The following is a 20,674-nucleotide window of genomic DNA, read 5'->3' as shown; positions in this document are numbered from 1 at the left end:
GCGGACGATGTCGGGGCGGGCGGACCCCGCGGCGCCGCCGGTGTTCGAGAAGCGGGTCCTGGTGACGGGCGGCGCCGGCTTCATGTGAGTGAGCCCCGCGGGGCCGGAGCGGGCCGCCGGCTGCTGTCCGGGGGCGCGGTGAGACGTGGGGTCCCGCGGTGCCGCCTCCCTTGTGCCCGTCCCGGGCCGGCTCCTTGGCGCCGCTGGCACGGGCCGCGCTGTCTCAGGGGCTGCCGGTGACTCTCCCTTGTCGTGGGTTCTGCGGTGATGAGTGCTGGGGAGCGAGCTGGGAGGCTGCCCCGGCAATCTTCGCCTGCGGCCGGCGAGAAGGTGAAGGAGGGACCCGCAGTCGGTGCTCGGCCTCAGCCAGAGGAGGGCAGCGGAGCTGGTGAAGGGCCTGGAGCACCAGCCTGACGAGGAGCGGCTGAAGGAGCTGGAGTTTGCCTTTAGGCGAAACAGCCTTATCGCTCTCTTCACCTCCCTGAAAGGGGGATGTAGTCAGGTGGGGTTCAGCCTCATCTCCCAGGCAGCAAATGAGAGGATGCAGTCCTGAGGTGCGCTGGCGGAGGTTTATGTTGGGCATTAGGAAGATTTTTTTCATAGAAAGGATGTTTAGATACTGGACTGGGCTGCCCAGGGAGGTCAGGAGTCACTGTCGCTGCAAATGTTCAGGAGACGACTAGGCGTGGCGCTTAGTGCCACGGTCTAGTTAACAAGGTTGTGTTTGGTCCTAAGTTGGACTCGGTGATCTCAGGTCTTTTCCAGCCTAATGGATTTTTTTGGGCTAAAGGTGGCAGGGCTTCGAGCCAGCAGTTTGAGTCAGAGAAAGGTCTGGTCCGTCTTAAGCTTGAGCCCCTCAGTGTACTGGGAGTCGGAAGCTGTGAGAGGGTTAAATTTCTGTGTGCATAACCCCTGAACTAAACTGAACTCTCAGAATGAACTTCGTGTACGCTAGACCGTGTCAAAGGGGCGTGCCACCTGGTTGTCACTTCTTACACCTAGCAGCAGTGTCACAGACTTGAGTGATAGGAATCACTGTTGTGGATTAGGAGTGTTGACTGGTTCTCCCTGATACCTGATATGTAAACTTCAGAGTGCAAAAGTATTTTACACAGGTAATTGAAGATACCATATCTTCAATTTTTTTTTAATGTAGATAGTGCTGATTTCTTTCATTACAGGATGGACTTTTATTCTGATTTTTAGTTTCTTAACCATATGCATTATATATAGAAAATTTTAGGATAATGTAAAGAATATGTATTAGAATAATGTTGACATGTTAAAATATCTTTGAATTTATATTATTGAATATATCCCCTGTCTTGAATATATCCCCTGTCTTGAATATATCCCCTTCTTCCCCCGAAGACTTCAAAAAATGCCGAATTTATTTGGAATTCGTCATCTCTCTATTACCTTCAAGCCAAATATATAATTGTAAAATACGTTTTTCTTCTTTCCTGCAGTGCTTCACATGTAGTCGTCTCTCTTGTGAAGAACTATCCAAACTATCTGATTATAAATCTGGACAAGGTAATAGCTTGTTTTCTTTCTTGATATTGACAACTATTTTAGGTGATTTATAATGCAATCTATAGTATGTTGAAATTTATATGGTTTATTGTTAGTTACTAATTTTTATTTTTTTGGTTTTCCATGCAAAAAAAAAACAACAACTGGTGTTCAGAAAAAGAACAAAGCTTTTCAAGTTCTAAAGATCTGTTTAAGAATTTTTGCAGTTAGGGTATCTTTTGGAGATTTGTACTTTTAAAGCTTCACATCTGCTTGCGAAGTAGGTTTGTTTAGTTTTTTTTGAGATAAGTTTTTACTTTATTCTCAGACTTTCTAGTGGTTAGGTTGAGTTTCAGTTAGCCTTTTTGCTTCTATGAAGCCCACTTACTGATGTTGTGTGGTATTTCTCTTTAGCTCGACTACTGCGCAAGCTTGAAGAATCTTGAAACTGTCTCTGGGAAGGAAAACTACAAGTTTATCCAGGTGACAGAGCCTTTTCTTCCACAAAACGTGACTTTTAATGGATTTTTGGTGTACTGCTTCAGATAGGAGATGGATTTTGATTTATTGGTCACATCAATATTTGGACTTGCTGGGCTTGTATGCTGAGGTTCCTCCTGTCTACAAAAGGCAGTGCTGATGCTCTTCTCTCTGTCTTGGGGTCTGCCCAAGATTGCAGGACATCTGAGAAATGCATATAGTTCCATTTGCAGCACCTTTCTCAGAGGCAGTAGATGTAAACTTGCCTTTTTTCTGAGATTCAGGTGAGGCTGAAAGCTCAACCTGCCCTCACCTGTTGGTGACCCCTGTGCCTGTTTATGTTTTTGTGAACCACCTCTTTATTTCAGTAAGGGATTATATCTGAGCTTTTGGGCTAAAAGTTGCATTAGAGGAAAGGGATGTGAAAATTTACATCAGTATAAATAATCCCAACTTTTTGCTGTGGGATTTTTTTTTTTTTTTTTTTGGTGGTTGTGTTATTTGTTTGTTTCTAGTTCTGTTTTTTAGGGACAGTTGATCACAGCTTAACATCCAGTTGGTATGCAACCAAGCAGTTTATGCTGACAGGAAAAAACGTGCTGGAAAAGATAACCTCTGATATGCAACCCTTACCATTAGAACTGTAACATTGGTACTGACTTTAGGAGACAGCAAGAAGGATGTACTCTCTAGTGGTACTGTGGAACGGAAGTCTGGTTTGGAAAGTAGAACAGCAAGTCTAGAACATTTGACTCTGGGGCTGTATGAAAGATACATTTTAATTGCAATTGCTGCTGTTCAGTATAGATGTACTAAGCTTGAATTTCAGTTTAAAAAAATTCAGTAACTAGCCATTTAGTTCAAAATGAGGTCTCTTTTCAAAAAATACGTCAATTAAAAAACAAATCGCCAGAATAAACAGCAAGCAGCAAAACCCTTGCAAGACATAATCTAATCCCCCTTAGTGGGAATCCACTTCTTTTGCAGTGCCACTAGATGTCCCTGCCTGCTCACCAGACTGGGAGCTCCTACTTGCTCTGGGAACTTGGCATTTCAGCCTCAGTGTTGGAGCTCAGTGCTGTACTTTTATTGTGTGTATTTTTGGACACATCGTTGTTTCTAATGTTAATAGTTATATAAATTCTGAAATAAGTTTCATTGAGGATTTTTTAAAAAATGGGTGAAATTTTATGTGTGGTCTTATTTTAGACATGGCACTGATAAATTGCCAAGAGCTCGGTTGATAGTGCTGTTTGTATCCTGTGTTCCCTTTGTAATGTTTTTTTATGTGACACTTGGTATAAAGGAAAGCTGACTATTTTCTATCAAAAATAATTTGTCTCTTTTTTTTTTTTTCCTGTTTAGGGAGATATTTGTGAACCTGATTTTATAAAGCAGCTCTTTGAAACTGAGAAAATAGATATAGTCCTTCATTTTGCAGCCCAAACACATGTAGGTGAGCATTGCTGCATGTTATGGTATTGTTTTTCATGCTTGAAATATATGCCAGTATATACTTTTTGTCTTTTCCCTTCATATAAGCCAAGGATCCAGTTTGTCTTTACAAATCACATGACTGAGTGTCTGATGATTTTTTTAACTCAGAGGGATTCACTGCCTTGATTTAAAAAGTGCTTCATCTAACTGTTGTCTTGTTTTCATTGCACATAAATGGTAACGTACCTTTTGATCCGCATTGCATTTTGAAATTCTGTCAACTCACACATAGCTGACAGTGTACTGAGGGAGTCATAAAGGCAGTGGAGAGGGGTTTTCTTCATAGTCTGAAGTTTTTACTTAATTGGCTCCAATGTCATGAAAAAACAGTGTGAAAGCTGAAGGATTAGGTATAAGTTGCATTGGAATCTTGTCTCCGTGCTAAAAAGAGAGAATGAATTATAAAGTGCCTGTTTCAAATGGCTGCTTTTCAGTATCATTGTTAGTTAGAACAATCCTTACCACACTGCATCTATCATGAGAAGAAATCCTCAAAGAATTGTCCAGGAGAATACTTTTTGAAATTGTCTGATGTGATAGGCACAGTCAGTAGGTCAAGGGAACAGTTGTAAGAATCAAAACAGCTGCTGATGAATTAATCACTGTGGATCCATATTGCATCTTACAATTAGTGCATGTAAGCATCTTGCAACTGTCTTTGAATGACACTTTTTTTTACTGTACTTAGCCTTTCCTACTGAGATGGGAAGTAATTATACTGCCACTTAAATAAAGTTAGATAATGCTATTTTAGATTAAAAGGTCCATAGCCGACAAGCTTTTGCTCATGAATCCATCCTCTTGTTGAGAACAAGGATTTTTGTCTTCAAGTAAGTGTAGAAGGTGTCTTCTTTTAATAAGGACCTTGCTATTTGACAGGTCTGTATTGCAGCCTCCAAGTGGAACCTATAGCCCTGTCTTGCCTAAATTTAATCAGAATTGTCTGATTTTTTTTAATCTAGATCTTTCATTTTGGCATGCCCTGGAATTCACCTATGTGAATGTTTATGGCACCAATGTGCTGGTTGCTGCTGCACATGAAGCCAATGTGGAGAAGTTTGTCTATGTTAGTACAGATGAAGTATATGGAGGTAGCACTGATGAGGTGAGTTTGAAAATGCATGAGGATTTTTCTAGTTTACCTGCTTTTAATAGTGAAAAATAGTTGAGTTAACTTTCCTTGGCTTCTGTAAATGTTTGACTTCAAGTAAACACTGGCTGCTTTTGGAAAGCTGAATATCAAAATTGTCCTTTTTTTTTTTTTTTTTTTCCATAGCTTGTTTTATATTGAATGTTTGTTGTCTAAAGCAGTGAGATTTGGGTCATTAATGGTGTCACTACTCCTCAGAGATAGTATCAAAGCAGTGTATTATACTGGTTTTGTCCTGGAGCATTTATGAGACTTCAGTAATATGCACAGCATGACAGGCAGGGAACTGCTTTCTATTCTAGCTAAAATACTAACAGGTAGTGACAATTCAAACAGGAAACAATTTCTGTATTATTGTAATAAATATTCAGATGTTTCTTGTTGTTGTATGCAGATCTTTGATTTTTGAGAATTTATATCTGACCTTAATTCAGGAAATGTAATTTAGCTCACTAAAAAGGCAAATTATGCATGTTCATATTTTTAAAGGCATAAATAAAATCAAGGAGCCTTTTGCCATAGTCCCTGGAAATATTAATGTACTTCAGAATTGTTCTATGCACTTTTTTATTATCACAGTGTCTTTATCAGTTCCTTCCACACAACTTCCATCTGAAGGCTTTTATCATACTCAAGGATGATGTTTTCTTGTGTGTAGACCCGTGGTTTTGCTGATACCTTCAAGTGAAATTTTTTTGTCTCTGGGCCTTGAAAAGAGGACTTTAATCTGTTTTTTTCTTCTCTTTGTGAATCACACTAGAAGTTCTTGTAGAGATTGTTTTAAGGGGAGGAATGCCTTTTACTTTCAGAGGCAAAGGTCAGACAAGAACAGTGAGTGTTTTAATCATGTTAAAGTGATTGTTACAAATCACACCTTATGTAGTATCCCTCCTTCTTTTGGTTTGTTTTTTTCTCCCTTCAAGTGAGAAGTAGATTAAAGTGTCAGGATAGCCTGGAAGATACCTGTTCTGGAACTGGTCAGAATTGCTGAAGCCTTTCTTTGGAAGCTTTTGAGTTGCAATTCTACATTTTTTACAGAAATAAAGTTACAGAAAAATTTAAGGAAAGGCCCCTTTTATTTAGGACTGAAAAGTGAATTTGCTAGTGGTGGCCCAATTGCTCTCTGAGGCAATATGAACCAGAGAAGTATTAAGCCTCCCTGTAGCAACAGTGATTATTTAATAAGATAAAAATCTAAGGACCTGCTGCTGTAAGATAACTCTGTTAAAAGTGTAAAAATATTACTGCTGGTAATCTGGCTGCCTTCTATGTTCAATGTCTTTTGTTATGATCTTCTTTTGTAAGGGGACATTTGTCAGACTGGTGTTATTGGATATTTAGGGATTTTTATTTCTTTTGTAACTTTTAAGGCTTCTCTGGGCAAAAGGAATTGAGTAATGCAAATTTTTCTTTTCATTTTAGGAATTTGATGAGTCCTCACCAAAACGTCCAACAAATCCCTATGCCTCCTCTAAAGCAGCTGCAGAGTGTTTTGTTCAGTCTTATTGGGAAAGGTACCAAGTAAGTTCATGGAAGTTTAAAAAACTCTGAAGCCTGTAATTAAGTGTCTGTATTATGTATGTAAGAGTATAAAAGAAAAATCAGTACTAGTCCACACAGTGCCACCTCTCTCCTTATTGTTAGTCTTGTAATTTGAAGTGCTAGAGAATCTCTACCAGTAAGTTGTGAAGATACACTGCAAGACAGTGGGGACAGGTCAGATGTTTTTAATTTTTGATTTTTAAATCAACTAAAAATGTGCTTTGATAAAATGGTCAAAGAGAACATTAGGAATTTAAAAAGTGGTGTTAAGCTTGCAGGAAGTACAAAAGTATTTCATAGAAGTAGAACATGCATAATTCAAATTATATTAAGGCTAGGCTTATAGTTAAAGAAAAAAAAAGCCCTGCTAGTCAGATTTGTTTAAGAAAACACATTTAATATTTTGGATACTTTAGTCTTCTGTTCTTGATATATGATGTTTTTGCTGTAAAGTGAACAAGAATAGGATGTTGATGATGTGTGAAACGTATTGGAATAAGTAGGAGTAGGTCAGTCTTCAGTCAACCAGATACACATATGCCATGTCCTGTGGTGGTTCAAGAGCAAGAGAGATTTCAAACATTTGTCATTTGTGGTGCTCCGAACAGGCTGAGAAGGCTGGAGGCTCTTGCCTGTTGAAAAGAAATACAGAGAGCTTAGTTCAGTAACGTTTGTAAGGGCTTGCAGATTTTTGAGTAAGCACTGTGCATGTGTTGGTTTGTTTATTGATCAGCAGCAAACCTACAGATTTTTGCTGGTATACACTTTCTTATGTAATCACATGCATGTTTAATTCTCTCCAGTTTCCAGTTGTCATCACACGGAGCAGTAATGTTTATGGACCACATCAGTATCCAGAAAAAGTAAGTTAAACTGTGCAGAATTCAGGGCTGCAGTACTGCTACTTTTTTCTCATGTGCATGGGATGACTGTCAAAAAAAGCACTCTTGCAATTAATATGTAATTATATATTTTGAACTTACACTAACATGTCTTACCCTGAACATATATTTTTTGATTGTTGATAAAACTTCAATGAGAGACTTGTAGTTTAAATTAATTTTATGACAACAACTTTGTTTTGTAATTTTTCTGTCAGTTCCCCTACAAATTACATTAACTCAGGTCATGTTCTGTAATTGTGAGTGTTTAATAACTAAGGGAAACATTTCAAAAAGTAAATCAAGAATAAAATGTCTGGTATGGAAGGGGATTTTCCAACCTGTACAGAAAATAAGTAAGATGGAGCTATAGCATTCATATATAAGGTGAGAAGTAGTGTAAAGTGACTTGTCTTTGCATGTGTTCACACAGACCTTGCAGGGTAACTATTTAGAACAGTTATTTGTGAGAAGGAGTTGCTTTTTTAAGTCAATACAAGAATCTGCTTGGTTAGTGAATGGAAATACACTGGTGAAATGGAAGTGATAATCACACGTACTCTTTGGAGTTTGGAACTGGTGGGAAATGTAGCTATATTTTACAGTTCTGTGGAGGTGTTTTTTAATTTAAGTAACTTTTCACCTTTTGTGGGTTTTTTCCCCCAAATAAATTTATTTGCACCTGCATTATTGCAGGTGGATAAGCAGTAGCTTTTAGAGTACATTTTTCATTGATCTGTGTTGCTACAGGTTGCATGATTGTTGGGTTGTATATTTAAGGGATATATTTGCTTGCTTTTGACTTGCATGTATTCTTCACATACCAAATTTTAGTTACTGCTGAAAACACAGCACTAGGTGACATGAATCTTTAGTTTTATCTAGTATTCTGCTCCTGTGTTTAGAGTAAGAAGTTAAATTTAAGTAATTTGAGTAGTTTTGTAATGGCTTCACTTTAAGGACTTTAATAGTGGGAGCAACTGTTAAGAGGTACCTGGGCATTAAGAATGGATTTAAGCTTTTGGATGAACATAATGTGAATCTTTGTGCAGAAAGCACACTGTCACTTGATCTGGCTTTATCCCATTATTTTAAAATTCTTTGTTGTTTCTCTTCCAAATTTAACTATTTGGTTCTAGATTTACTGCAGTTTGCTGGATGTTTAAACCTTGTTCGGAACTGTTGGCAATAATTATTTTCAGTCAGACTCTGATGCACTGATGTGTGCAAAAGTAATGGGAACTTCTTTTATTTTTGTAAAAATGTTACATTTGTAACAGCCAGAAAGATAACTTTTATGATACAATAGAGGCATCTACTCTTACAAACCAGAATCCTTGCAGTTTCTAGGCTTGATACATTTCTTTCATTAGACTTAATAAACCTTAGAAGTACTTAAAGTATCTTATTAAAATATTTAATGCTGCATAACTGTTGAGGTTCCTCATGCTTTGTAGAATAATAGCTTCTAAAATAGTGGAGTAATTTTTTTTGTTGTTGCTCAATTCCTTAGGTTATTCCGAAGTTTATATCTTTGTTGCAACAGAACAGAAAATGGTAGGTAGCTCACATTTTTTTGGTAGTATTCGTGCTATAAAACTGTAATTGCAGTTATAAATATGTGCTAGATTGTAAAATGATAATTACATAACTAACTGCTGAATCATTTATTTTAATAACAGAATTTCCTTAAAGTAAAGGATTGTCAGATACTTAGAGTACCTTCAGGCAACCATCTTACAGCAAAACTACTTAAAACACAGTCCAGTTAATTGAATGCATCTATTTGAGGACTAATAAAATTTTTGTCTTTTTATTGTTTTAAGCTGTATTCATGGTTCTGGACTTCAGAGAAGGAATTTCCTTTATGCAACTGATGTGGTAGAAGCATTCCTTACTGTCCTGAAGGAGGGAAAACCAGGTGAAATTTATAACATTGGAACTAACTTTGAGATGTCCATTGCCCAGCTTGCAAAGGAGCTAATCCATTTAGTGAGTAAATAGTTCTGATGCTTTTCTGTACTGGTTTTTCATTGCACATATTAATAATTCAACAGACCTTCTGTAGCTCTGAATGAGCTTGGACTTGTGGTGGGTATTGGAAGATCCTTGCAGCAGAATGATGTGCTACCGTTTCTGTGGCAGCTGGACTGTCTAAGTTTGCAGTGTGGGCTATCCTGCATGGGGTTGCATCAGTTGTCCTGAGTGGGACACATCCTGACTGGCATCATGATTAATTATCATTTTTTTTCCATGCTCACTGCTTTAGTTTTGGTCTGAGAATGTGGCACCGTTGAAAACTAACAGTTTGATTATGGATGTTCTGGCAGTGCTCCAGGTGAAGTAGACAGGTTGGAGTTGTTCTAGATAATTTGGTAATTTCGGTGGTTTGAAGCGTCAGTATGCAACAGACCATTTCTGTTTGTGGTTTATATTTTTTATTTCGTGATTTTTTTTTTCTTTCCAAACTTACATCTTGTTTAAAACCCCCTGTTTTTTAAATATATGATTAGACTGCCCAAAGTATATGGAAGTGATGCTTGTTTTTCTTCTTGACAGATAAAGAAGACCAGTTCAGAGTCTGAAATGGAGCACTGGATGGATTATGTCAAAGACAGGTGAAGAATGTGGAGGACATGCAGGGTGTGCTGCACATGCAGGATAGTTTTGTCCTGAAGGTTTTCTGAGACTGTTAACCAAATAGTTTTTTTGTGGAAGTGTTTCTGCTCTAAAGGAGGGAACACTTTTGAGGGCGTAAGAGCTGTTCTGCTTCCTTAATTTTTTATTTTTTTGCTAGTGGATTTGACATCTATGATCAGGGTTCTGTATAGAAAACAGGATTTTCCTTCATTATTTAGATCTGTTGGTCAGCATGAATGTCTTGAAGGGGAACATCTAATGCTACTCTCTCTTCAAGCTTTCTTCATACTTCTCATTACTGAAGTCTGCTCTGGGAAGAGGACAGGTTTTACAGAGCTAAAAACTAAACCTTTCCTTCACAGCTGTTTGTACAGTTTATTCAGTGTACTTTGTATTCAGCATCACTGAGCAAGATGAATCCCATCGTCTCTCGCTTAGCTTTAGTATTTTGGTGTTAATGTGACTAATTCAGACTTAGATGTACTTTGTAGTAGGACCCAGTATCCACAGGCAGGAATATGTGCCTGTGGAGTATAGTTAGCTTTAGATTTCCATCTTAAGCTGAAGCTGCTATCTCAAAAGTAGATGTAAAGCTCTAAGGTACCAAAGTCAGGGCAGTGGTAAAAATGGGTAGCTTTTGTAGATATGCTTTTGCTGTGTGTTTCCATCCTTAATTTCAGGCTTGATTTGGCTCTGCTCTTTTATATCCATTTTTTTTCTGCAGCAACAGTGAGTCTCTGCTTACTTTAGATATCACTCTCTCCTGAGTGATTAGAAATGATGTGTCTGCTGATAGCGGTTAAGTATTACAGCCTTTAGAATTCTCACTTTCTGTTCTCATTTAGATTGTTATCATGGCAACTGAAGTGTCTTTAAAAATGTGCTAACTTTTGTTTTTAAGAGGAAATGTTCTTCAGAATCCTATCAGTGTATTATAGGACTTTGAAGAAAATGCCTTTGGCTCACATGATGTGAGTGTTTAGGAGTTCTCGGTGTAATTCAGTTTGAGATGTTTCGTGGTGTGTATTGGGCCCTGTCTGCTAATGCTTAAACATAAATGGACTCGGGAAAACTAACTACAGAGAAATACGTGTTTCAGGGAGTGTTGGGATCTCATAAAAGATTGTTAGTATACCTAATTTATGGCTATATCATTCTATAATGAGTGACTTAAAGATCATGAGGATTACTTCCTATGGAAAAAGTTCTGCTTCTGCTTGAGATTAGCATGTTACAGTAACTGTGATAAGTGTCGGTTTGTGCCTGCACATGTACCTTGACTATTCAATATGCCAGTGCCACTAGTGCAGGAGTGGTAGACTAGGCTACCTATCTGCCAGACTGTGGAAGTGAAAATTTCTGCCATGTTTAAATATCACATGTACCTTTCTGTGTTGAATCTTGCAACTTGGGATTCTACTTATTCAGTATTACTAAGTTTATCTACCTAATGAGCCACTGCAGTGATGCCCCTTTGGAAGCCTGTGTGTTTTAAATCTGAAGTACTTGTAAATTTGTGGGTTTTCAAGATGAAAAACATAAATGCTAATATTAGAAAACACTGGCTTTGAGTTTCAAATGCACTGATTTGCACAAGTGCGTTGGCAGTGATTTGAGTTTTGTGTTCGTTTTTGTGCCAGTAGAATACTAATTAATATTTATTCTAGTCAATTTCAAGTTGTTGGCTGTACAAACTAAATGATGTTGTTGTCGCTGCACTCAGCTGCCACCTATTTTTTGAAGGCAATGCAACCTGTTCACGTTGATGGGAATTTTCAAAATTGAAGCATGTGTAATGTTCTTTGGAAAACAGTGTGAGGTACTGCATCTCTAATTAATGAAGTAGTATAATCAAATTGTTTTCCATGTGCATTTTATACTTAATCAGGCCTACAAATGACCTCAGATATCCAATGAGTTCAGAAAAAATGCACAACTTAGGATGGAGACCTAAAGTGCCTTGGAAAGAAGGAATAACGAAAACAAGTAAGACTGATGACTTTAACACTGATTTAGGAGTGATGGAGGGAGGGAGAGGGAGAGAGGGAGATGGGTATATAGGTTAGTTAAAGAGAAGCTGAAGAGATTGAATGTAACTCTTGAATTTTACATAAAGTTGCTTTTACATAAAGGCTGCTTTCTAAATAGTGAATTTACATGACATAAAAGAAAAAAGATAATCACTTTTTAGTTGCATAAAGAACTTACAAAGTTTAAACTAGATGTTTGTAATATTATGGGTTAAGATCTTCCATAAAGATCAATTAGCATGTTAGTCTTATGTCTGTGGAGTATTTGGATTTCCCTGTTATCTCTGGTCAGCTTGACTCATCAACATTCTTTCCATATTAGTTGAATGGTACAGAGAAAATTTCCACAACTGGAAAAACTCGGAGAAAGCTTTGGAGCCCTTTCCTGTGACAGCCCCATTTGCCCAGCTCAGTGGTCCATAGCGTGGCACAGAACCTGAAGGAGTTTTTTCTACCTCATACGGTCTTTTCTTCAAAGTCTGCAATCAAATGGCCATGCTGGACTCATAATGTATTCAAGATACAAGAACCATGATGAGTAAAGAACTACAGTATGGCACAGCTTTGGAATGGTTTCAGCACTTTATAAGTTGAACCTCCTAGTTTCAGCTTTCGGTGCAATACTCTATTCTCACTAGGTATTGATTTTATAAAACTGTATGGAGTGAAGAATATTTATAATGTTATAAATTAGTGTACTGAAGAAAAATTTGCCTTATTAAGAATAATTAACTGTGATTGCAGCTTTTGGGACTTGGAGTTAAATTTGTTTTAGTTCTGCAATTATTCATCTGTATTAGTTTGTTTTACAGTGGAATACATATAATTTTTTTGTCACTTCAAAGAGTTGGGTTTTATTTTTAATCAAAGGGAGAAGTTATATATTTTTTGGAGACTATGAATTGATTGACAAAAGCTGGATACAGCACCTGTATGGTTCCGTCCATTTCTCTGCTGGTGCACTATTAGCTTTTGTTGATGGCTGATTAAACTTACCATTTAAAGTTACTCTATAACTTTAAATACCCCTTTTCAAGGGGAACAAGGCGGGGGAAGGATGTTCAAAAGTAGCAGGTGCTGTCACTGAGATTTCCAGAAGCATTTCCTTACATTTTGTCCTTTTTTTACTGTATTACTGTCTATTACATGTTAATTCATTTTTCTTAGCTGCAATTGTAACAAATCTTATTTTCTGTGATATGAAGGCTACTGATGGAGAAAATTTTTTAAAATTCTTTTTCTGTGAATTGTGGATTGGCAGACCTTAATCAATGCAGTGTTTCACTATTTTTTCTGTAATAAACATTTTAAAGATAAATAAACAATATTTGAGTTTTAATATAAAATTCTGAAAAACTCTTTAATTCTAGAAATATGTCAATGAATCTTGTTTGAGGTATGATTTAATAATAAATATTACGGTGTAACTGGTTTCTCTTAATTAAAGAAAACATGCTGGAAAAGTAGATGGTAGGTTTTTTTAAGAAAATGTTTCTTAGCTCTTCCTTTATCCTGAAAAAATTATCTTCACTTTTTTTCCTTTGAGGTGATGTGGCAAATATAAAAAGGACCACTGTTCTTGGTTTTATCACTTTAGTATCTGCAGTTGACACAGCCCCTGATCCTCTGTGGGCTCTGGGCAGAGCTGCAAGTGGCACAGGACTGGGATGCTGTGGTGTACTCAGAAAAAGCTGTTACTTCCAAAGGAAACTAGGAGTTAGCTCTTGAAAAACAAGTGTTCCCATCTTCATCACAGCTCTTGTGTGGTGCATGGTGCTGTTGAAAAAGTGCCACTTGTGGTTGGCAAGAGTCACTCTAAAAGGAGTCTAACCAGGAAGTTTTTAGGCTTACTGCAGTGCCAAGTATGGGTTTTAAAGTCTTGTAGCCTGTTATTGAAGGTGAGTTTTCTGTGACAAAGTGGGATAATAATACTGTACTTGAATTGTGTGACAGTTACGTTTTTTGGGTTTCTGATACTTGATGTAATGGAAGTAAAAGCCTCTATTTGGGACAGATAGAGGACTTCCTGTGTAATGATCTGTCACACACTTGGCTTATCAGATGTGCTTCAATGGAATAATCACTGAAATGCCATTGTCAGATACACGTTGCTGATTACATTCAAATATTTCCTTAATTTTTTTACTTTTCTTGATATATAACTTCCTTACAATGTGCATCCTTCCTTATGATATCCATTTTATTGTTCTGTATTTTGTAAAAGTCAGTACCAGAAATAGCTAAAGTGCTGGCAAGATCTGTCTTAGCTGTATTTGTGATTGCTGTGACAGCTGCTTAGAATGGGTTGCATGAAAATATGTGTCTTTCACATCTCCTTATACTGGAATACTGTCCGTGTTGTATTTTTAAGAGTAGAAATTACAGATAACTAAAATCTTACTATTTTAAACATGCATAAACCTTAATTTAAAAATATTTTAAACCTTTGAAAATAGGTGCAGTGTCTTTGGAACACTAAAAAGAGTGTTATCAGAAATACACAAAAGAAAGCAGTAGGGGGTGATTTGTTTATTGAACAGAAATTTTGAAAGTTGTTCTTAATGTAGAGATACTGAAGATGCAGGCTTTGATGTTTATGTGATGATCCAAAGAAATTATATTACCTGACTTTCAATAGGATTTATTAATTTTTGGTAGAAGCTGTTCTAGTTTATTTAAATGTTTGAAGATTTAATTAATCCAAATGTTAGAAGTTTTTGTCTTTTTGTTATTACTTGTATATATACATGGAAATTTTAAAATATTGAAAAATATATATTTAAAAATGTAGGAGGCTTTTGCTTTGAGCTACTTTGGTGTAGATCAGATTTTCTTAGGTGAGTGATCTGGTAGGAGTATTTCTTTCACAGGGAAAAGTATTTTCTGTTAAAGAAAACAGCTTATTTTGCCATTAGCCTTCTGACTTCTGTAGGAAGGAAAGGACAAAGGATCAACTACTAAAGTGTCAATGTGGAGAAGTTCGATGCTTTCAGGTTTTATTTCTCACTTTTTATTTTATTGGGAAGCATTTTTGCAGAAGGCAGAGGTAGTGATGTAAAATACTGTGAAGACACTAATCTTTCAGTCCATTCTTTCAAGAAGACATTGAAGTGGGCAGCTGAGGCAGGGCTGTCTGCAGTCACAGAATCAGAGTGGTTTGGCTGGGAAAGATCACCTTAAAGATCACCTAGTTCAAGCCCCCTGCCTTGTGCAGGAGGACAGAGCCCCATCCAAGCTGGCCTTGAGCACTGCCAGGGACGGGGCAGCCACAGCTTACCCTGCGAGCTCTGCCAGTGAGGCATTTGTGGTGTGTGCACAAACCAGCTCCAGCTGGTGCAACAGAGGGAACCCTTTCTCCAAGGCTTTCTCTGGTCTGACCTCGGCACCTGCTGAAATTGGTGTGCTGCTTGCATTAAGGGGTGTCAGCTGTGGTTGAGGCTGGTTTACACTAAGATGACGGACTAGAAAATACCTTTTACTTGTCCACTCTGAACTTTCTTTGATGTAGCAGAAAGATTGTGGGTGAAAAATTTTGTGGGTTTTTTTTTTTGTGGTTTTTGGTTTGTGGTTTTTTGGACTCAGAATTTTGCTGAAACTGTGTTCTTGTGCTCATTAGGCAGGCACAAAATACAAGTATCTTTCTACAGAAGGAAGAACCTTTAGCACAAACCCACTTGCCAAATTCTGTTAGGGGAAAAACTGATTATTTTATTAAATGTGCTATGTCTGAGACTAAATTGTTCTTCACTTTTATTTAATTTTGTTTTGCATTACCTTTAGTTTTTTGTTTTTATTCCCATTGCCATTTCCATTTCACCTAGAAAAAGAAGATTTCTAAAAATAAGAATCGGAATAACCCATTGTTCTATAGTACCACTGATTGCTGTGGTAATGTATGAAAACTCTCATGTCAATAGTGTTTCGTGCATGCCATGACACATTCAGAGTTTATCTGCACCAAAGATCACAGACTGTGTTAGCTGCATACGCAACACACTTGTTAAGGGATTACATTCATAATTTCTCAGCAAAACAACCATTGCCAGTGGCAATGGAAAATCATGAGAAGATGAGATTTTGTATCAGTATGTTGTTCATATATCTTTTAAGCACAAGTGTGGGTGGGTTTTTTTAACCCCTCCCTAACTGATTTTTTTTTTTTTTATGAAGAGTTTTTGTTTTCAGTCACTAAACTGCTGGCTTAGTCCTTGGCCTTTGTACTTCTGAAAACAGGTATTTGACTCCTGAAAACATATCAGCTCCTGAAGAACCCACAAATGTGGGACAACGTGGGGAAAAACACACTCTGAAAAGGAAACAGGGTGATTTATATTACCAAATATTCACATGGCTGGCTTGGGCTGAGGCTGCTTTTTCCCCACTCGAAAAAGGAGGAATTTGTTAAATTCCTCCAGTACTATGGAAGAGAGTATTGTTTTTTGTTTTTACTAACAGGAGGGAGCAGCAGTGGACAATTTTGCAAAGCAGCCTCTCTTCCCTCACAGTGTGCAGAAAGTGTGAATAGGAGATGCCCTCACAGGTGGCTTTTCCTAGACCATGGCCTGCTCAGATCAACACAAACTTGAGGTGTCAGTGCCCGCCACAGGTGCTAACGTGGGTGCTCTGAGGCATCCTCTACTTTTCCCTGTAGCCACAGGAGTGTGCAATCAGTTGCCTATTGCAATCAATGCCTAATCAACCACGTGAATGTAAAATATTTTTCTTATTACACTGCTTAGTCAGGGTCTGTGATTTATGTGGACACAGGGAGCTTGACCAACGGAAGACATATTCATGTCTTTTTGTGACACCATCATTTCTGCACATCCTTTGTCAGGCTTTAAAATAAAATCCCTGAAAGCTGAAGCTATGATACTGCCCGTTTAATGCTCCTTAGTCCCACATAATGTTCTAGCCCGTGTTACCTCCCGCAGTAATCCAGGGAGCAGCTGCTAAAACACCTTTATTTCATCCTGATGTGTGTTTTGTGCGTAGATGTTTGTATATGCATAATTTTGTGTTATTGCTGATTTGTCTTTGGCTTATGGCATAATTTTGTTTGTGAGGACCCATCATTGACTCATTTGTGGCATCCGGCGCCGTAGGGCTAATAATGAATTAGCTAATAACTAATTAAATAATTTATTTAACTTAGACACCGGGTGTGGGCAGCCGTGTGACGGGTACGGAAGAACAGATTAGTGCTATCTCACGACAAATACGGCAGCACGGCAGCCGAAATAGCTCAGTTGGGAGAGCGTTAGACTGAAGATCTAAAGGTCCCTGGTTCGATCCCGGGTTTCGGCAGAGCCTTTTCCTCGTTTTGCTCGCCCTGCCCGGGAGGTGGCGAGCGGCTCCTGCGCCGGGCTGGCCCGCGGGCTCCGGGCGCCTGCAGCAGGAGCCGGGAAGGGCTGGGACCGCCTTGCCGGGCTCGCACCGGCCGTGTCCCTGCTGCCCTGCCTTCCCGCTTCCCTTCTCGCCTTTTTATCTAGGATGGAGGAAATAAATGAAAGCAGCCAGCTTCATTCCCGGTCCCTCCTCTGCCCTTCGCTATCTCACGGTGGCAGGGACGAGAGAAGAGAAAGTGAAACTGAGCGAGGAGCGGGATAACTGGGAGGGGAGGGACAGAGCGGCTCTAGGGGTCTGGCACGGGGACAGAACCATTAGAAGCTGCTTCTTCGTCAAAATTTCCCGGACCTCACTATTCTTCTACTGTCAATAGATGGCTGAAACTATTTTACTTTGCAGAAAGGCCAGGAAATCGGGTTCATTGATGTCACCTAGTCTTTATCGTTCACCCCCGTTTTTTCCTTTTCTTTTGTTTACTTGTAAGTTGAGAAACATAATTTGGGTTTTCTGAAGCATATTTTTAAGGAGGCTGTCTGGTTTTGATTTGAAGATATGAAAAGGAAGACAGTTCATTGGTTGTCTTTGGTAATTTGTTACAATTTCTTCAAATATTTACCTTTAATCTGGACCTATCCTCTGTTAAACCTTTTCTCTGTCAGATCAGAGATCTTTCTCGGTGCCTGGCATTTGGTCATCACAAAACTATCAAGTCAGCTTTCACCTTTGTTTTGGTAAGCTAAAGAAATTAAATTCTTTGAGTCTTCAAGACATTTTCTCCTGCTTCCGGGTAATTTTTTTGGTAACCTTTTTAATACACTGACAGCAGAACAATGCACAGAAAAACAATTTTCAGTATTGATGTCACCAGTGCAAAACACAGCAGTAAAGAATCTCCCTTACTTCTCTGTCCAGCCTCTTTCACCTATCCAGGAAAAGGTGTCACTGGTCCTTTTCTAAACACAGCATCACAACAAGAATTGATATTGAATTACTTGTCCCATACAAGGAACGCTCACCACAGATGAATATCTTAGTAGTACAAAGCAAGGGTAGTGTTGCTTGGATCCTTACTGATTAGACAGATAAGTAGTATAACTGCTTATATTACTATTTTTCCTAAAGATTTTTTAAGGTTTTGAAAAAACATTGAGACTGCACACTTGAGTACTCAGGGACAGAAGGAAATAATAAAATGATCACTTACAGCTGAGTGTGTGATATCATTTTTTCCCCAAAAGTGTTCAATTATTAATCAAAGACTTTTGTGGTGCCTTGGAGAAGAATTAGGGAGGTGTTAATTTCCTGCAGGTACGTGATCAAAGAAGCAAAACCAGAGAGTGGCTGTTTACTTTTTGACATTTCCGCACTGCTGAATAAAAGAGAGTCACTGTGCAAGCCTGGGTGTCGGACCTGTGGCTCTCACCTGAGAGAGCTCTGCCCAAGCTCTTTGCTATGGGGGAAGAGCAGGACACAGTGGGGACAGCTGCCAGCTGGTGCTGCTCAGATGGAGGGGCCTGGATTAAAAAAAAACAAATCCCCAAGACTGCTTTTATGCAGTGGTCTGGTTATACCCTCCAGTGCTGCTCTGAAGGTTTGGTCTCCTCTGCTGCTGAGTTCTTCAAGGACCAGAAGGGTGTGGATTTTTAGTGTCTGATTTTTAGCAGGAGTACCCAGGCACGTGGATCTATGCCTGAAACGTCTGTTTTATAGATAAAGATAATATTACCTGTAATGGCAGTTCTGTTCCCAGAGCTTTTGTGACATTAAACAGAAATTTTGTGGAGCACCGAAATACTAATGGTGATAGCCGTGGGGACAGTGAGAAGAAAAATATCTTTTTTTTTTTTTTTTTGGTGTGGGATTTAGGTTGCACACACTGGAGTCTTATGTGGAAAAAGAGGATAAAATTAAGAGATAACCTCAATTCTGGAATTTTTAAACTCCTGTCTGTTTGATTTTGCAGGCCTGATGAACATTTCTAATGTGATTTGGCAGGTTCTGTGAAAATAACCTCAAGTGTTGCTGCTTTATTGCTTGTTACAGAATATTCAGGCATTTCTTCATTCAGCTGTACCTTCTTTACACAATCTGTGCTGCACTCCAGGCCTCTTCTTGCCAGCAAATATTTCCATTTATTTTTATATCAGCTTCTTCCCTCAAGATGAACCCCCTGCTAGGACACAAATACAGGCTGTCTAACTAGGCCTTTATGATTTAGTCACAAAGTTCCTTCTCTGCAGCTGGGAAGCTTCTCTGCTACCATAGATATACTTCCATATGCTTTTTTAAATGTCCATCAAATACTGAAGTTGATACCTTGCAGGGATTCAGAGAGAAAAAACCTTATCATGTGTTTTCAGCCTCAGGCAAAGATTCAAAATCTGGTGGATTTGGTTCACATGCTTTTTCCATGGCCATCCTTGGCTCCTGTTTTAAGTGAATGAAATAGGAGGAGAGGATCAGAGAGAGGCATAGCCCATCCTAGCTCTGCTGCAGGCTGCAACAACTTGCAGTGCAGAACATGACAAATAGTGAGGAAGCTTAAAGCTTTCTTAAAGGTTAAATACCTCTATTTGGAATTTCTGACAGTGGTGGGACAAAGTTGCTGTTCAAGTAGGCTCAAGTTCAGTTGCTCCTCAAGCAAAATGCTCCTTTTTTCCTAAATATCCCTCAAGATGCACATCTACCAAATTTAAAAAGTCTCCTCCTTGTCCCTGAAGGAATTTCTGCACTTGATTTTTTTACAGTCTTGTCTACCTCTCAGCAATAAAATTTCATTCTCTTTGGATTAAAAATTGGGTTTGTTTGATAGAAAATATTTGTTTTTGTTTCCTGGCTGAAAGATTTCTGACTTTGTCTCTTTCACTGTTTACAGACATCTGGTAAATCTCATTTGGTTATGTAGTGTGACAGATATAAGGGGTTTAGAAAACGTGAGTCAAGAGTCACACTTAGGTTTTTTATGTTTTTAAAAACAAATCTTAGTTATAGTCTTTTTGGTTTCTGATCCTATAGAAGAACTAGAATGGTGTTTTACAATTTCCTGGGAAATAAATGCAGTTAAAAAGACAACAAAAATTTTCAGCTGATGATGCATTTCTAGAATACAATAGTTTACATTAAAGTCTTTTATTTCCCCTGCCCCCTGTGTGAGTGAACAGTTTAGGAGAGCTTTACCCTGTTTGAGTTCTGCTCAGGAGCCTCATTTAAAGGAACCTTTTTCTGATCCCATTCGTTGGGAGTTTTGGGATGTGGTTGTTTTTTTTACCTCCTCCTTTTTTATTTTTTTCCCCAGTGATTTATTCTAGACTTCCTACTTTATGCTTTTCTAGGGATATAGGACTCATTGTAATGTAGAACTAGAGAATTTATGGTACAGTTACCAAGGCAAATTTGGGGCACTTTAGTGAAACCTTAGCCTTGCTATGGTCATCAATTCTATCTTTATTCTTCAGTGGACTCCAGGGGAAACATTATATATTTTTTAAAATGTACATACATCCTCTTGCTTCAAGCAAGGGATCATTCATTACTTTGTCCAATTCTTGGAATTTAGATCACATGACATGAGGGATGAGTACATTTGAGTA

General features: G+C 38.3%; 1 protein-coding gene and 1 non-coding gene across 2 annotated transcripts; both read left to right on the top strand.

Moving 5' to 3' along the window:
- The first annotated feature begins 1 nt into the window (after nt 1).
- On the top strand, nt 2–13,060 carry TGDS (TDP-glucose 4,6-dehydratase). The gene is made up of 12 exons (XM_056487599.1): nt 2–84; nt 1,470–1,536; nt 1,930–1,998; nt 3,361–3,451; nt 4,455–4,597; nt 6,065–6,163; nt 6,988–7,047; nt 8,579–8,622; nt 8,892–9,057; nt 9,625–9,683; nt 11,594–11,691; nt 12,058–13,060. Exons 1-12 carry the CDS (start codon nt 8–10, stop codon nt 12,156–12,158), a joined length of 1,074 nt encoding a protein of 357 aa, XP_056343574.1. The 5' UTR covers nt 2–7; the 3' UTR covers nt 12,159–13,060.
- A 3,909-nt stretch (nt 13,061–16,969) lies between these two features.
- On the top strand, nt 16,970–17,042 carry TRNAF-GAA (transfer RNA phenylalanine (anticodon GAA)). The gene has a single exon. It is a non-coding gene; the product is annotated as a tRNA-Phe (tRNA).
- The last annotated feature ends 3,632 nt before the right edge of the window (nt 17,043–20,674 follow it).

This window comes from Oenanthe melanoleuca, chromosome 1 (assembly GCF_029582105.1).
Source record: "Oenanthe melanoleuca isolate GR-GAL-2019-014 chromosome 1, OMel1.0, whole genome shotgun sequence".
NCBI classification, from domain to species: Eukaryota; Metazoa; Chordata; class Aves; order Passeriformes; family Muscicapidae; genus Oenanthe; species Oenanthe melanoleuca.
The sequence above is the reverse complement of the archived record's forward strand: the minus strand, read 5'-3'. Positions and strand labels throughout refer to the sequence as shown.

Excerpts from the sequence above, each read along its gene's own strand:
- TGDS (XM_056487599.1), top strand. The coding sequence starts at position 8 with ATGTCGGGGCGGGCGGACCCCGCGGCGCCGCCGGTGTTCGAGAAGCGG. Across the intron at positions 7,048-8,578 it reads CACATCAGTATCCAGAAAAA|GTTATTCCGAAGTTTATATC; the intron begins GTAAGTTAAACT and ends TCAATTCCTTAG. Across the intron at positions 8,623-8,891 it reads TTGCAACAGAACAGAAAATG|CTGTATTCATGGTTCTGGAC; the intron begins GTAGGTAGCTCA and ends TATTGTTTTAAG.